The sequence below is a fragment of the Mus caroli genome, chromosome 11 (genome assembly GCF_900094665.2).
Source record: "Mus caroli chromosome 11, CAROLI_EIJ_v1.1, whole genome shotgun sequence".
NCBI lineage: Eukaryota > Metazoa > Chordata > Mammalia > Rodentia > Muridae > Mus > Mus caroli.
Window position 1 is genome coordinate 28,142,722 of NC_034580.1, and position 17,306 is coordinate 28,160,027.

Below are 17,306 nucleotides of genomic sequence, written 5' to 3' on the forward strand. Positions count from 1 at the left end.
TGAAGGTCCAGAGTTCAAATCCCAGCAACCATATGGTGGCTCACAATCATCCGTAACGAGATCTGACTCCCTCTTCTGGTGTGTCTGAAGTCAGCTACAGTGTACTCACATATAATAAATAAATAAGTAAATAATTAAAAAAAAAAAGAAGGCCAAGATGGCCTAAGATTATTTGGCTCTGGAGCTGCAACATTCAAACTCCCCCATTCATCGACATTCCAGTGAGATGGTTGGCTTTTGTTGAATGTTCAGTGTAAGTGTGACTTCCTTTGAGGACTTCAATTCATAGAGTCATAGCTGCTCTTGTACTGAGGCCTCTGGGGAGAGGTGCAGCTGGTACACCTTGTAATTGGAGGCCATCTTGTGCAAGGCCTGGATGCCAAAGTGAGAAGTTCATAGCTGACCTACTGGGATAGTCATATCAGTGATGGGGCTCCACCTGGCCCTCCCAGATCATAAGCTGGGGAGCTGCCCAGAAGCCTGTAGTTTTGAGAGCCTTCTAGGTGAGTCATGGTGGTTTAAGTTTGAAAACATCTATTTTAGGCCTTGGCAACCCAGTTACATTTTGCTCAGGGGAAGTACATTCTGTGTTGTAAAAGAAAGGTCAAAGCTGGGTAGTGGTGGCTCATGCCTTTAATCCCAGCACTTGAGAGGCAGAGGCAGGTGGATTTCTGAGTTCGAGGCCAGCCTGGTCTACAGAGTGAGTTCCAGGACAGCCAGGGCTACACAGAGAAACCCTGTCTCGAAAAAAAAAGAAAGAGAGAGAGAGAGAGAGAGAGAGAGAGAGAGAGAGAGAGAGAGAGAGAGAGAGAGAGGTGTAGGTCAGGATTGGGGGCAAGAAGTAAAGCACTGAGTCTGGTCAGCTCAGGAGACCCGCCCAACGCCTGGGGATGTGCGGTGGGGCATGGACCAGCTTCAGGGAAAGGGGCATCTGAACTGTGTCTTGCAGGATGCATAGGAGTTGGAAAGGTTGCTAAGTTTGGCTAAGTGCGGGCTGTAAAGAAGTGAGAAGCCATGGCAGCTGAGATTGAAGGCTGGAGGCCACACTGGGGTGGCTTTCGGCCCAGGCTTCCTGTGTGGTCTCAGGAGCCAGCGTCCCCACGTAGATGTATAACAGAACTGTCAGGGGTGCTCGCAGGGACAGGTGTTGAGGAGCTGGCTGCAAGCCAAGCACCTGCCTGCATCCTGCACAGGAGGGAAGGACCTTTCTCCCAGCGGTGTGACTCCTCTACCTGCTGTCCTACAAAGTGAGGCCACTTTCTCCCAGAATTGACAAGCCTAGCAAAATCTTTCTAGAGGATTCCCATCTCCACTTCTGCTTTCAAATATTAAATGGTGAAGTGATTGGGAAATCCGCCCCCCCCAACATGCCTTGGAGGGCTGCAGACCCATGAGAGCCATGGACACTCCATTCCTGGTGGTATCACCCATTCTGATAGCTGTGTTTGAGGGGCCAAAAGGCAGGTGAGGCTGGGGGAATCCTCCTTAGATAAGAATGTGTCTGACCTAGTGTGTGTAAGAGGTCATTTTGACATACGATCTATATAGAAGTTATTATCTATCGAAACATTTTTACTTTTTTATTCTCCCTTCACAAATCTCCTGTGTGTCCATTCCTTATAGCGGGTTTGTTTGTTTGTGTGAAATAGGGTTTCTCTGTGTAGCCTTGGCTGTCCTAGAACCCGTTCTGTAGACCAGGCGGCCTCCAACTCACAGAGATTCACCTGCCTCTGCTTCCCGAGTACTGGGATTAAAGGCGTGCGCCACCACTGTCTGGGTATTATAGCACTTCTTTAAAAATGATTTTTCTTAGGGCTAGAGAGATGGCTCAGCGGTTAAGAGCACTGACTGCTCTTCTGAAGGTCCTGAGTTCAAACCCCAGCAACCACATGGTGGCTTACAACTACCTGTAATGAGATCTGACTCCCTCTTTTGGAGAGTCTGAAGACAGCTACAGTATACTTACATTTAATAAATAAATAAATAAATCTTAAAAAATGTTTAAAAAATGATTTTTTAATTTTCTGTGCACTGGTGTTTTGCGTGCATGCATGCCTGTGTGAAGGTGTTGGATCCTCTGGAACAGGAGTTACAGACAGTTGAGAGCTGCCATCTGGGTGCTGGGAATTGAACCTGGGTCCTCTGGAAGAGCAGCCGGTGCTCTTAGCCACTGAGCCATCTCTCCAGCCCCTTTGCAACATATTTTTTAAAACTTAAGAACATCTGAACTTTTGTTGGAAGCTGTTTATCCAGTCAGATGTTACAACATTCCTATAAGACTCGCATCCCCACGTGAGCTTGCATTCTCCCGTGAGCTCCGTGGCCAAGCTGAGTGGATTCAAGCATTTAACTTAGCTCGGAGTACAATGGCTGACAGTCAGTTTCCTCCCTGAGTGGCTACTGTATTGACAGGCCTCCCAGGCCTCCCAGGTCATCTACTCTGGGCTGTCCCCATGTAGCCTTGGCCCCGTGATTGTCCCAGCTCACTTCACCCCTAACCCAGATGGCAGTCTCTGTGAGACTGGGTCTCTCTTCCAACATGCCCACATGAAATAGTGGGAGGGACGCTGTGCTCTAGAATGCCCACAGAGGTTCCCAGGAGGGGACTCTGGCTTCTAACTAATGTCCATTTCTGTTGTGTAAATCCTCCCACTACATATGGGTCAGTATCAGGGGCTGTGTGGTGTCACTAACACAATCTGGCAGGTCTCTGTTCTCCCTGAGCTCAGAGACTGTGAGCAGAAACACAGTCCAAACGCAGATGTGTGTGGGAGGACCAGAGCAAGTGGGAAGCGAGCTTTAGCAAATCTAGTGGAGAAGTGCTGCAGTCAGCCCTTCTTGGGTGGGGTCAGGAGCAGTGGCCTGTAATAGAATAGGGGAGAAAAGCTCCCTCTCAGGAGGGCCAGGACATTTAAGCTGATCCCAGAAGGCTAGAAGGAAGCAGATCTCTGCAAGTTTGTAGCAAAACTGAAGTAGCAACCGCAGGAAGGTCAAAGGCCCTGAGGCAGGGAGCTGCTGAGGCAGGGAGCTAAAGCTACCTCAGCTGGAGTCTAGCAGAGACAGAAATGAATGGGACTGCTTTGTGCTCAAGTGCCTGTGCTAGGGGCCGGGAATTCAGCCACGAGCCAGGTAGTCTCGTGGCATGGCAGGCAGGACAGCTAAGTAGGTAGTCCCATTCATTCCACGATGCATACACGCATGTGTGGAGGCCAGAAGTCAGTACTGTGTATCTTCCTCAAGCACTGAATTTTGAGGTGACTTTTTTTTTACACCGAGCCTGGATTTCATTGACTCAGTTGGACTGGACTCTGAGCTACAGGGATCTACGCATGCACGAACACATGCACCCAACTCATCCTCCTGCATTGGAATTACTGATGCATGTACCACTGTACCCAGCTCTTTATGAGCGCCAGCACGTCCTCTCGCTTGCATGGCGGATATCTCAATCTTCCCAGTGTGAATGCTTGCAACGTAAAATAAAAAGGTATCTCTCCTTTTAGGCATTAGATACACTTATTTAAAAAGAAGGGAGTGTGGTGGCACATATCTTTAATCCCAGAACTTGGGGGGCAGAGGCAGTGGATCTCTGTGAGTTCGAGGCCAGCCTGGTGGAGAGAGAGAGAGAGAGAGAGAGAGAGAGAGAGAGAGAGAGAGAGAGAGAGAGAGAGAGCCTGTCTCAAGCCGCCCCCCTCATCACCACCAAAGACGCTTTTGAATCAGCATCTCAAATGGAAAATTGTATCCGTTGCCATAGAAATAAAACAAAGATGTCCCTTGTGGCTGAGCCCTTTGCCCTTATGAAGCCTCAGTCTGGGTCCTGCCTCAGTGAAGGTCCCCTGGGAGGGCAAGCAAATGCTGAGGAAGGATGATGTGAAGTCAGTGCAGTGTGACACTTCCACCCATGTGGGCTGGTCTTGTGGTAAGGACGTTTGGCCAGATCAAGTTGCACCAGATCTGTAGGGTGTCTCTCTTTGAGTTCTGGGATGGCGAAGGACCAGAGTGACCTGCTGGTGTCACTGTGGGGTGGACAGACAGAGCCTGAGCTTGGTACTATCTCCCAGCCTGGAACCCACTTCTCACTGCTCATTATGGATCCTGCGGAGTCCCCTCGTGGTGAAGCTGCCACAGGCATCCACATGGGAAGAGGGACACTGGCTGTTGGAAGGCACCCACCCACAACTTCCTGTGTGGCTCCAGAGGAGGGCCTGAGTATTTGAGGCTGTTTAGTCTGCATCCTGGTTTCTGATTCTCAGCATTGGGATTGTTGGGAGCACATGAGCCTTGCTGAGCTGTCCTGAGTATGGTAGGATGCTTGGCTCCATCCCTCACCTCTGTCCAGCAGTCTTGGGACACCTTCCATCTAAGACAAGAGCATCCCACGTTGTATCTAGATGTCTCTAGTGTCTTTGGACATGACCTTGGCTGAGAGCCAACAGTCCCTCCTACCCACAGCCCATTGCTGCTGTGGTGTGAAGAGAACTCTCTGTGGAACGAGGGCACGGACTGGTAGCCTCAGGCTATGTGGGCCACAGATACCCTTAGCTTGGCCTGATAAGTGCCCTCAGTTGGCCACTGACCTCAGGACCCCTCTGTGCACTGAGGCTGTTCCTGCACAGATTCTCATAGGGTGGAATGGAGGTGGGGGTGGGGCGAATGAAATATTTTTCAAACCACCATTTATTATTTATTTATTTATTTATTTATTTATTTATTTATTTATTTATACCAAAGCCAAGGCACATAAAGGAGACTAAGAGGACACATTTCCACAAGAGAATATCAGGAGCCATTTCCTCCCTTCCTCCCACAGGGCTTGCTCCTCAGGCCTGGATGCAGGAATCCAGGAGCCTTGCCTCAGGGAGTTCCTATGGGGCTGTGGACAGCCCCATATGGGCTTTCTGAGCATGTTGGGCATCCATGTGTTGGGGGTACATGTGTGAGTGTACCCACACACGGTTCAGAGTCACTAGTAGAAGACTTTGAATGTTCTAAACACAGAGTGATAACAACTGTCTGATAACTGTCTGAAACGTGATAACCTAGAATGTCATAGTGCCTAGTAGTCCCCAATGTAAGTCTGCTAAAGGGACAGATGCTCCACATGACCCAAGGCATGCTGGGTTGGAATCAGGAGACCTGGGGATCTCCCAGTACTCAGGCCTAAAGACAAGCACCCCCTACCCCCAACCCCTAGCCTCAAGGTCTCTACTTCCTTCTCCAGACTCAATGACCTGGCAACAAGTGACTCCCCCCAGCCCCCCAGGGCAGCTGGGCTACCCCTTTGAGCTCACCCCTTTTCCTGTTGAGTGAGCCTGCCCCTCCTATTATTATAATTCGGAGTTTTTTTTTCTTTAGTTTTTTTCTATGGAGCTTGGGATCTGTTTTATTCTGTGTTTTCACACAGGCTTTCTATGTATCCCCTGGCTATCCTCAAACTCACTCTGTAGACCAAGTTGAACTTGAACTCACACAGATCCACCTGCCTCTGCCCCCTGAGGGCCAAGGTTAAAGGTGTGTGTCACCACTGCCCGGCTCTATTATTGTAATTCTTAATTCTGGATCCCTAGTCATCTGAACATCCAGGGCCATCCTTCTCAGGGGTGTGAGGGCCCTGGGCATGGGTTCTGAGGGCTCCCTGACAGTCACTAACTTCTGCTCACCATTAAGGTCGGTCTCCCTCCCCTCCCACCCAAGTTCTGTGCTTACACAGACCCCTCTCACCTCTGAGGCAGGTGCATTTCCTATGTCAGCCCCATTTTATACAGAGGACTCCGGAGGCTCAGCGAGGGTGCTATGGTTTGGAATAGGTTTTGTCCCCTGAGGACTCACGTGCTGGGACTTCATCCCAAGGGAAACACCGCAAAAGACTGGAGACGCTCAAACAATCAAGGTGTAGTGAAAGGAAGTGGGCCCTTGTGCACTGCCCTTCTCCCTGCTTTCTAGAAGGATTGTGTTGACTTTGGAGTGTGCAGCTTCCCCTAGAAGGGTGAGCCTGGTTGTCCCACCTCTCTGAATGAGCATGAGTCTTCCCAAGACTGCAAATGCAGAACCTCCTGACTTGGCTCAGAGAACGGTGGTTCTAACCTTTCCCCTGCCCAGCGGGTCTGCCCTCAGTCCACCAGGGCTCCCGGTGGCCCTGACAAGGACTCATAATTACAGCCCACAGCAGAAAGCCAGGCAATTGATTCTGCTCTCTTGTGTTTTGGGGCTTCCCCTTTTTGCTGGCCACTCCCCTGTTGCCCTCTCAGGAGGACTCAACAGGGCTGTCCCCATGAGAACCCTTACCCTGTGACTCTTGTGACCTCTGCCCCGTTGTAAAAATGCTTATGTGGTTATGGCATTCCATAGGCCAGTCTCATGGGATTGATGCCACCCCCCTGGAGCAGGCGGAGACATTATTCATTCAGTGGTCATTCGTTCATACACTGAATTAGCTGCAGCGTGCCAGGAAGTTTTAGGTGCTGGGAACACAGGCTCAGAGCTGGTCTAGTCTCTCAAGTGTCCTGTGAGGATGTCACTTGGGTGTTACTAGCTGTATCTGTATTTGGTCCATTTACCAAACACTGGTCCCCTGTGTCACCTGTTTGACTGTGACCGGGAGGCAGGCTCTACAGTTATCCAGACTGATGGATGAAGTTGCAGTTTCTGAGATGAGCAGACTGGTACACTCCATGAAGCCCGGGCATATCCTGGCCAAGTAGATGCATTGGCTCCATGAGGCTGTGCTATGGGAAGGAGGTGGCCCTGGGAATGTAGAAAGACTGTGTCCCCACAACCCCCTTGTTCACTGGTGGGACTCGGGACCCTGACATTGCATATCTCTCTGGCTCTATGAGTTGTCAAGTGCTATCTGTTTGTTATACCCACTGTCCCATCTCACCATCCATCTCTGGCTCCAACCCTGCCTGCCTCTCAGGGATTCACTGCTATGAAGCCTTCAGTAAGTTATATGGGAGGGAATGCAAGCTCTGAGGAGGAGCCTCCTACACCATTGATGTGGCTCTTGTCCTGTGTGCCCTGTCTAAAGTGTTCCAAGTCCTCATCCTGAGTCCTTGTGGCCATGATTGGAAATAGCCCTGGTTTATTCCCTTCTGGGCTCAGTGCTGTTCCTAGCTAGTCTTATGAAATGGTAGCAGCCAGCCAGCTAGCCAGACTGAGTTGTCCCTCTCGAAATTGATTCTTTGACCCTCCCTAGAGAACCTGAACCCAGCTCTGACTTTAACATTTCTTGCACGGTGGCCAGGAATGCAGCCCAGGGGACTCTGAGCCTGAAGCCCGAATCCCTAGTAATTAGGGTAGACTGACTAGGAGTGAAGCATGCCTGCCACAGAGTAACCTCAGTCCCTTCTGAGAGATGCCTTGGGCCTGGGCAAGCATCTTTGGGTATGGACATGGAGTAGAGGGTGGCTGGGGCCAGAACAGCAGTCAGAACTGTCACCTCCACCCCTGCAATTCATTCAAGGACCCAGGTTATTGCCTCTGATTCAAGCCTCATTCCAAGGCTGCCAGGACCAGGGAAAGCTGGATTCCTAACCCAGGCTTGCTGCAAGGTAGTGGGTGGAACTGGCACGGAGGAACAAGGCTGGACCTAGGAGGCCTCGTGGGTGTGGACACCCCACTCAATGGCCACATTGTTTGGCTGATACTCAGAGGTGGGGAGGTCTAGGGACTCCACCTACAGGGACAGGCAGCTGACAGACTAGGCTTTTTTTAAAGTCTGCCTTCATGACTTCCTCTTTCAGGCTTTGGTTGACTAACCAGAAGCTTCCGTCTTCTGCACTGCGTTAGAGCCTGAAGGCCCCCAGCTCTTGACCTGGGGACTAGCTGCAGACACTATCCCTGCTTCCTCAAAGAGAAATGAATCCAGAGCGGAAAGGTGGCTGGCCGCAGGGTGGTTCGGTTGTCGCTCGTCACCGCCAGCTTAAGTTTATTCCTTCTTCTTCACGTCTGTGCTGAGTAGCTTTGGGGCAGCCCTGTCAAGCCTCTATATTCTCATCTGTATAATAGGCTGCTTGTGGCTCAAGGAATATTTATAGAATGCTTATTAGCACAGTGAATCTGCCCTAGTTTCTGAACATCTCAAAGTCATTTAACGAACACTTGTTGGTCATGTGCAGCTAGAGTCCTCTCTGCTTGTGGGTTCACCATCATCGGTACTGAAAACACAGAGGCATCTTTCCTTGGCAGTGTTGCCTAAGTGATACAAGAGAGCAAGCATCCACTTAGCATTCCCATTGAGTTAGCCGCTGTCACCCTTCTAGAATCTTCCAGATGTGTGGGAGGATGTGTGGGTTCTGTGTGGACACGACACCATTCAGTCAGGGACTCTGGCATTGGTAGATTTCTATCTGTTGGGTCCTGGCCAGATTCCCAGACTGATGGACAATTGTATGAGGCCAGACTCTGACCACCATCCTTCCCCAAACACAAACGTGCTTGTTCTGTGAAAAAGTGACTACAGTCACACGGAGACCTAAAATGCTGATACCACAAAAGTCATACAGATTTTGAGAACCTCGTTTTCCAGATGGGGAAACAGAGGCCCAGGTAGGGGAAGGGTTAGGGCAGGACAGTGGCCCTTTATGGGGCTGTGTCCGTGTTCCCTTGCTGTGTGTGCTCAGGAGTTTCTCATGTATAGGTCACCTGAGCTCTTGTTCCTGGTCAGTATATGGTAGTGGTCTCAGGAAAGGCCAGGGGTGGAGAATTGAGGCCCAGAGTCCTGAAGGTCAGCAGGGTGTTGGCTCACCTCTGGACTATGTGTGACTCAGTTGTCTCTGGGGGATGGTTACAGCTCTGGTATTGCCTGGTGAGGCTGTTTGGGGGCTGTAAAAGTTAATGTCTAAGCCCTGGTGTGGCCAGGCCATGCTTATCTGGTCTGGGACATCCTGGTCCCTTATCTCTGGGTGAGCAGCCTGCTCAGTCCATTCATGGAATGGAAGGGCCCAAGGGTTAGAGCCAGGAGGCCGAGGGGCCCATTCTCACTGACGCAGGGCCTGTGACTCAAGCTTCCTGTGGCTTCCTCTGTGAGATGGGATGGGGATGGGGGCTCTCTACACTCTCACAGAACCTACCTCACCCCAATTCTGGTTCTGGCTCTGCCACTTTCTATTGCATGACCTGACTGAGACATAGGTCCTTGTATCTAAATGGGAATAAAATATCACCTAATCCTGATCACACCAGGTGGCATTTATCAGCACATACCTACCATGTGTCAGCCATGTGTTCTGGGTCCATGCTACAGTGAGCATCACCCCTAACTGAGATGCCAGCATCTTTCAGAGTATCTCCTGAAGAGCGAGTGTGACGGTCCATGCAGAGCCTTTGCTCAGGGAATGGCATCAGAGAAGCACTCCAGCTGCGTTAGGTGTCATGGAAGGGGACACTGAAGCTTGCCTGGCTAGCCAGCCTGGAAGCTGGGCTGGAGTGACACATCATGTGGAAGACCTGCACACTTAGAACTTGCTGCTGCCACTTAACTGGCCAGTTCTCCCGGGTCGTCATTGAGTTGGGAAACAGGAGTAAGGTGGAGACATTAGAACATTCATTTCTGGGTCCCTCAGACCTACGCAGTTACTGGCTTCGGTTCTTCACATGCACAGTTGGCTCGTGGGCAGCAGAGAGGATGCTGTCTGGGAAAGCAGGGTGTCTTTTAGAGTGACCTGGGTGCTACTGTGTTGTGCCAATGGCGAAGTTATCCCAGAATGTCCATGGCAGAGGCAGGGATGGCTCCTCACTGCTCAATTTCTGTTCTGTCATTGTGCCTGAAACGGTGCCTGACACAGGGCCCAAGTCCCACAATTCTCCATTCCATTCACAAATGGCCAGAGCAGTGGAGCCCAGAGGCCCCACCGCCTGGCCTCAAGAGAGCTGCTTAGCCTAATCAAGGGCATTGTGGTCCACAGTGAGCCTCAGGTTCCTTGGCTGAAGCCCAAGAAGGAAGCCAGTGACTTTAGGCTGCTGTCACATCCTCCATTAGGTACCCTCAAGCAAGGTCTCCAAGGAAACAGGGAATCTCCTAGATACTGAGGAAGGACACCAGCTGTGCTAGGGACAAGCCTCCAGCAAGAAGGGTTAGGGACAGCAAGGCAAGGGTGGGTCCCCACCTGCATCCCTATGTGGGGAGGCCCGCCTTTGTTTGTTTTGGTTTTGTTTCACTTTCTTGCCATATGTGTAGGTGTATGTTTATGTTTTATGAAGGCCAGAGGTCAACTTGAGGTATCTTCCTTGAGCCTACCCCTGACACACACACCTTAGTTTTTGAGGTCTTTCCTAAACAGGGAGTTCACTGGTTCTTCTAGTCTGACTAGACAGCAAGCCGCAGGGATCCTTCTGCTTCATCTCCCCAGTGGCGGGATGACAGGCGTCCATCTCGACACTCAGTTTTCTTATATGGGCGCTGTGATCCGAAGCTCAGTTCCCATCTATTGCTTGCACACCAAACACTTTACTGATGGAGCCATCTCTCCAGTCCATATAAGTTGTTTGTTTGTTTGTTTGTTTTGTTTTTAAACATTTGTCTGTATACTGGAGGAAGAGACATCACATGAGACCTGCCCTCGTAACAGCATTTTACGTGTAGAATACATTACTGTTGGTTAGTATTACACAGTGGACAGCAGGCTGCAGAGCTGACTGGGCTTGAGGAAGTGGAGTTGAGCCCGCTGATTAGCAGCGCCTTCTCCAAGGCCACTCTGGGATCTGTTTGTCAGGGTCCCCAGCAGTACTGGGTCCCGGCAGTACCTGGTCCCTGACATAAATGAGTCTGCAATATCTTCTTTATGCTTCTGGCGTCTCTCCCTCAGTGTAACATCCTAAGGGCACATGCTTGTCCTCTGTCACACTGCAGACATTTTCTCTTTGGAAGCCAGCAGTTCTGGGCGACTCCATGTGTGTCACCCATTTGTCACGGACACATAGCCTGCTTCTGTACCACCTTGCCTCTTATGAATTGTGCTTCAGTGAGCACTCCCTTTGTGTCCCCTGAACAGTACCTGGTGGCATTGTGTTTGGTGACCCCAGTCTGACATAGCTCTCCTAGTGTTTAGGACTTGTTTGTTCGTACACTTGTTTGTCTCTGGTGGCATGTCAGTTCCGTCCTAGCTGCTCTTGGTTGGGATGTTAAAGTTTCTTTTGCTGCTGAGTTTTAGGATCTTGTCGTGAAATCTGGAAATGGGCCTGCCAGGAAGTGGTGGTGATTGGCAGGCGTGTCCCTGGGCTACAGGCCACTCTGTGTCCTCTGTTCCACAGAAGCATTTGCGTTGGACGGGCCTGCTTACTTCTGGTCACAGGGCCTATGTATAATCTGATGCCATGTCTGTGAAGTCACTGCCAAGTCCAGCGTCATGAAGCTGCTCCTGATGGCTTCTTCTGGGCCTTATACAGTTTTCACTAAGTCCAGCCTTTCGTCCACGTTCCATTAGTGTTTGTGTAAAGTAAGAGTCTGGCTTCTTTCTCTTCCTGTGTCTAGCTCTATAAACTGCATTTGTTGAGCAGACTATACACCCCAACTCTGACATCCTTGCTGTATGAAGGTTGATTCCTGGGCTTGCTATTTAGCACATCTTTCTTTGTTCTGTGTCATTACTAGACTGCATTTGTCCTGATTTGTGTAGCTTTGTAGGATGTTTTAAAAGTATAAGACTTCTGGATCCTCAACCTTTTAGTGGAGATCAAGTTCAGAAAGTGTGAGGCCTTTTCTGAGGCTGTTTGGGTTGCTGGGGGCTCCTTGACAATCCCTGTGAAGTAGAGGCTGAGTTTTTCATTTCTATAGAAGATATTGTTGGGTGGGAACAAAACAGCCATGGAAGGAGTTACAGAGACAAAGTTTGGAGCTGTGATGAAAGGATGAACCATCTAGAGACTGCCATATCCGGGGATCCATCCCATAATCAGCTTCCAAATGCTGACACCATTGCATACACTAGCAAGATTTTGCTGAAAGGACCCAGATATAGCTGTCTCTTGTGAGACTATGCCGGGGCCTAGCAAACACAGGAGTGGATGCTCACAGTCAGCTATTGGATGGATCACAGGGCCCCCAATGGAGGAGCTAGAGAAAGTATCCAAGGAGCTAAAGAGATCTGCAACCCTGTAGGTGCAACAACATTATGAACTAACCAGTACCCCGGAGCTCTTGGCTCTAACTGCATATGTATCAAAAGATGGCCTAGTCGGCCATCACTGGAAAGAGAGGCCCATTGGACTTGCAAACTTTATATGTCCCAGTACAGGGGAACGACAGGGCCAAAAAGTGGGAGTGGGTGGGTAGGGGAATGGTGGGGAGGATATGGGGGACTTTTGGGATAGCATTTGAAATGTAAATGAGGAAAATACCTAATAAAAAATATAAATTAAAAAAAAGAAGATATTGTTGGGACTTGGTGGAGATTTTCGAGCCTGTGTTGTCAGTGTGTGTCAATGTGTCTGAGGACCGCACTGGGCGGTGTTACGTTTTATCAAGGTTAGGTCACCGTCAGTGAACATGGATGCCTTTCCATTTCTCTGTCATCTTTCCTTTCTTTCAGCAATATTCTGAGGTTTTCACATGATTTTATACCCTGCGACTTTGAGTTTTCAGCTGTGAGTTTTGCTGTGCTAACCCCGGGTTCCCCTCCTTCATGTTTTTACCTTTGACCTCCAACATAGGGTCGTGTGTGACCTCCATCACAGGGTCAAGTGTGGCCCTCCATCACAGAGTCATGTGTGGCCTCCATCACAGTGTCATGTGTAGCCCCCATCACAGGGTCATGTGTGGCCTTCCATCACAGGGTCATGTGTGACCCTCCATCACAGTGTCATGTGTAGCCCCCATCACAGGGTCATGTGTGACCCTCCATCACAGGGTCAAGTGTGGCCCCCCAACATAAGATCATTCTGAATTGACATCAGTGATGCAGACATGTTCTGTACCATGCATGTCAAATGTCTCTCACAGAGCTGTCTGGTCTTAGTAGAGGCTTTGGTGCACCATTGAATCAACTCAGTTATTTCTCCCTGCAGTTTATTAAGATGATATAGAACATTAATAATTGTTGTTAAAGCATCCTTGCATTCCTAGAGTAAATCCTGCTCGACTGAGGTCTAATCAGTCCGCTAGATCTTGTTAAGTTTCATCTGTGATGGTATATTTGTGTAACCTACTGTCTCTAGATAACTCACAAGCCCCAACACTGCAAATTCTGTGTTGTTATGATGTAATTGTTAGGAAACTATGATAAGAAAAATGACCATGGGTCTGGAGAAATGGCTCAGAAAGCGCACTGGCTGTTCTTCCAGGGATCCTGAGTTCAATTCCTAACCCATCCATCATAAGATCTGGTGCTGTCTTCTGGTGTGTGAGCATGTAGGCAGAACACTGCATACATAGTAAATAAATATATCTTTAAAAAAAAAAAAGCATAGGATGTAGTGGCACACACCTTTAATCCCAGCACTCAGGAGGCCGAGGCAGCGGATCTCTGTGAGTTACAGGCCAGCCTGGTCTACAAAGCCAGTCCAGGACAGCCAGGGCTATATAGAGAATCCTGTCTTGAAAGACAGACAGACAAACAGACAGACAGGTGAACAAACAAAAAAAGAAAGAAAGGAAGAAGGAAGGAAGGAAGGAAGAAAAAATTAGCATTACAGACATGTTTTTCTTTTTTTTCTCATATTTTCAACCCAAAGCTTGGCTGATTCCATGAATACCAGCCAATAGACTTAGAGGGCAAACTTTATTTGTTGCTGTTGCTTTTTATTTTCTAATTAAACCTCACATAGCTGTGTGAAAGCCCAGAGGAGTTGACAATCCAAGCCCCAACAGCCCATTGCTGACAAACTGAAGGGTAATCCCTAAATTCCTAAAGGCAAAAACCAAGTCAGTCATGAGACTGGAGCTGGAGCTAAGGGGCCTGGGCTCACGCTGAGCTTCCAGGCAGCCAAGGCGGAAGTACAGAGAAAGGGGAAACTCAGGACTCCACAGCACCTTCACTGAAAGGAAACCAGACTCTCAGAGCGCACTGCCTCCCAGGGCTGAGCTCAGAAGGCTGAGTGCGTAGAACCTTGTATGTGGGTGTTGTGCAAGGGGTGTTGAAGACACAGGACCCACCTAGGCCTAGCCACTTCTCAGACTGGCCTGTGATAATCGTGAGGGTTTGCCAGTAGCTTGTGGTTCTGGGAAAGCCTATGTTTATGGGCAGCCGTAGTCCCCAAGGACACTCGCTGATTTCATCTGCTCCAGGTGCCACAGAAGTGTGGCAGCAGTGTGGCTTTCCTGCTGGGCCTCCCAGCCAGGGATTGCTGTAGTGTTCCTGCTGATGTTAGAGGCAGAGCCCACTGCCATTTTACAGATGAGGAAATGGACTGGGAGAGGTTCCCAATATCACAGTCTCCTAATTAGAATATCAGAGGGGACTGCTATTTTTTTTTTTTTTGATGGTACCTGACAGAGAAGAGGGGTGTCTGGCCCTGCTAATGTGCCAAGGAGGGCAGACCCTTCAATCCTTGTGATAAATCTGGAAGTTGACGGTTGCCTGTCACAGGGACTGGCTAGCGGCTTAAGGCTTCTGTAGTGTTGGGAGTCAGACTGACTGCTGGCAGACATTGCCTTGGAAGAAGAAAGAGGATGGCTTCCTGGTTTTGTTTCCTGTTGCTGTGGAAATGGCCTGAGGAAAGCAACTTAGAGGAGAAAGGGTTTATTTCACCTCACAGCTCCAGGTTACACGGCACCGGCACAAGCACCAGCACTGTTGGAGGGAAGTTAAGAGCAGGAAGCTGAAGCAGCTGGCCATACCTACAGTCAGGAGCAGAGGCAGGGTGCATGCATGCTTGTGCTCAGCTGGTCACACCTACAGTTGGGAGCAGAGGCAGGGTGCATGCATGCTTGTGCTCAGCTGGTCACACCTACAGTTGGGAGCAGAGGCAGGGTGTATGTGTGCTTGTGCTCAGCTGGCCACACCTACAGTTGGGAGCAGAGGCAGGGTGCATGTGTGCTTGTGCTCAGCTTGCCTTCTCTGTTCTCCTCCACTGCACGGACCAGACCAACAGGATGGTGCCGCCCGCAGTGAGCTAGGTCTTCCCACCTCAGTTAAAGCAATCAAGACAGTCCTCCACAGGCCACCTGATCTCCATAGTCCCTCGTATGATTCCAATGTGATTGTGTCAATGATAACTAAAACCAACCAGCACAGATAGCGTTCATGGAGTCTCAAAAACAAACAGCTGGGCTAGGTGACACTCGCCTTTAATCCCATTACCCAGGACACAGAGGCAGACAGATCTTTGTGAGTGCAAGGCCAGCCTGGGCTACTTAGTGAGTTCCAAGTCAGCCTGGGGTACATAGTGAGACCCTGTCTGAAAGCAGATAGAATAAATAAAAGAGATCCCAAGCTCTTTAGATGAATCAGGTTAGCAGCGTATATTGGCTGAGCCCCAGCCTGGAGGATCAATTTGGTGTTCCTGAGAGGGGTAGGGTGTGCCATTCACCTGACCTACTCACTTACTGTCCCTTCGTGGTGACTAGGACTTGTGTCTTTCCCACTGCTGTGCTCTATGGCTGATTTTCCCAGTGGCTGACAGGGGCACCTGGGTCTCTTGTGGAGCTGGGAAGGTTTGCAGGCAGGGTGCTGTGAAGTGCTGAGAAGTCTGCCTGCAGCTCTCTGATGCCTAGGAGGACAGCGAGTGGTGGGTGGGTGGCTGATGCTCGTTTTCCTTCCCAGCTATCCGGGCTCTACAGATGAAGACTTCATTGAGGGGTTATTGTCAGATTAGAGAGAAGTCTCAGGGAAGCTGGGGTCAGTTTGCTGTTGATGAACAGGCAGGGTGACCTAGCTATCTCAGAGCCATTGTCCTCCCTTCCTGTGGGCAGTAGTGTGCAAGCAGACAAGTGCCCTTTCTCCGTAGCAACTTTCTTATGGTATGTGGTGGGGCTGGCGGGTCAGGACTGTCTGCTGCTCCTAAAACCTGGTACAGCCCCATTGGGCATCTAGGTCTGCTTCCCTTTTGATGCAGCCTTTTACCTTCTGTGGCTCCCAGCATGGCTCACCTCTCAATGCAACCCAGTGGTTGGCTACAGTTGTGGGCAAGAACTGCAGCAGTCCCTTTTAGAGCTGAGCTGAGTCCAGATGGTTGAAGGCACCCCAAGGAGATGTGGGTCGGGGTGTGGGACCAGCTGTGGCTGCCTTTAAAGCCTTCTCATTTTATCTTCATCCTTATATCATCTAGAAGCCTCTAGAACATTGGCTCACAATCTGTGGATCATGATGGCCCTTCTGGGGGTTGAACAACCTTTTCACAAGGGTCACCTAAGACTGTTGGAAAACACAGATATTTACATTAAAATTTATAACAGCAAAATCACAGTTATGAAGTAGCAATAATTTTGTGGCTGGGGGTCCCCAAAACACGAGTTGCAGCATTAGAACAGTTGAGAACCACTGCCCTAGAAGGTAAGGCTGGGGACCCACCCTAGTCCTGCGGTGCCTTCTCCCTTTGTGTTGGAGAACTGGTGTCATGGCTGAATGTGTTTCGAGAGACTTGGCTTCTTTGTTAGCCCATTGTGCTGGCTCTGCCAGCTGATGGGTTACATCAAGGGACTGGAGCTGGAAGCTGGAAGGTAGCTCTAGAGTACTCATGATGTTGGTGTTTCCACTCAGGGCAGATGACAAAGATATGCTTAGAGTGCTCCAGGAGGAGCAGGATGAGAGCAGGCCAGGAAAAACCATCTGTGCATTGTTTTTTGGATCCTTGTACTAGCTACTGCTGGTTTTCCTTAGACCTATCACCTGTTAGGTGTGTGGTTAAGTCTATGTGTTGGCTGGCTGGCTGGCTGGCTGGCTGGATAGATGGATGGCTAGCTGGACAAATGTACTGGGGGTCAAAAAACCTGCTCCCCAGTCTAGAATCTGCCACTAGTCTATGTGGCCTTGGTAGGACACACTACTTTCTGGGCCTCTACATTTGAGCTTAAACCCCCCTCACTCCCTCCTACATGCTGGGTTTGGTAAGGAGGTTGTCTGAGGCTCTGGGGCTTAGAGCATAGGATGCAGGGTTGACTCTAGGTAGGCTGGAGGGACATGTGGGACATTGGGCCTGGCTGTAGAAGCTTTGGCTGAGGCTTCAGGTTTTGTGGCAACTTGGTTTTTTCTTTTCTGCAATGATAAAGTGCCTGTGGCATCTTCCCTGGGTATCAGGCTCTGAATTTGAGAATGGTAGGGAGGAAATGGGCAGATGGGCACACCCCCAGCAGAAGGGGTGGATGGAGCAGGCAGGCATGGCCCCAGCTCATTGTTCTGGTTTGTGTTTCCTACAGATCATGATTGAGT

General features: G+C 49.9%; 1 protein-coding gene across 1 annotated transcript in view; it reads left to right on the forward strand.

Annotated features, from left to right (window-relative positions):
* The window catches only part of Stk10 (serine/threonine kinase 10), a 93,096-nt gene that overhangs the window by 24,080 nt on the left and 51,710 nt on the right, over positions 1–17,306 (forward strand). Inside the window, exon 3 of the mRNA XM_021176958.2 lies at positions 17,294–17,306. This exon is cut by the window's right edge and continues 36 nt beyond it. Within this exon, the coding sequence (XP_021032617.1) occupies positions 17,294–17,306 (13 nt within the window). The remainder of the gene's footprint in view (positions 1–17,293) is intronic.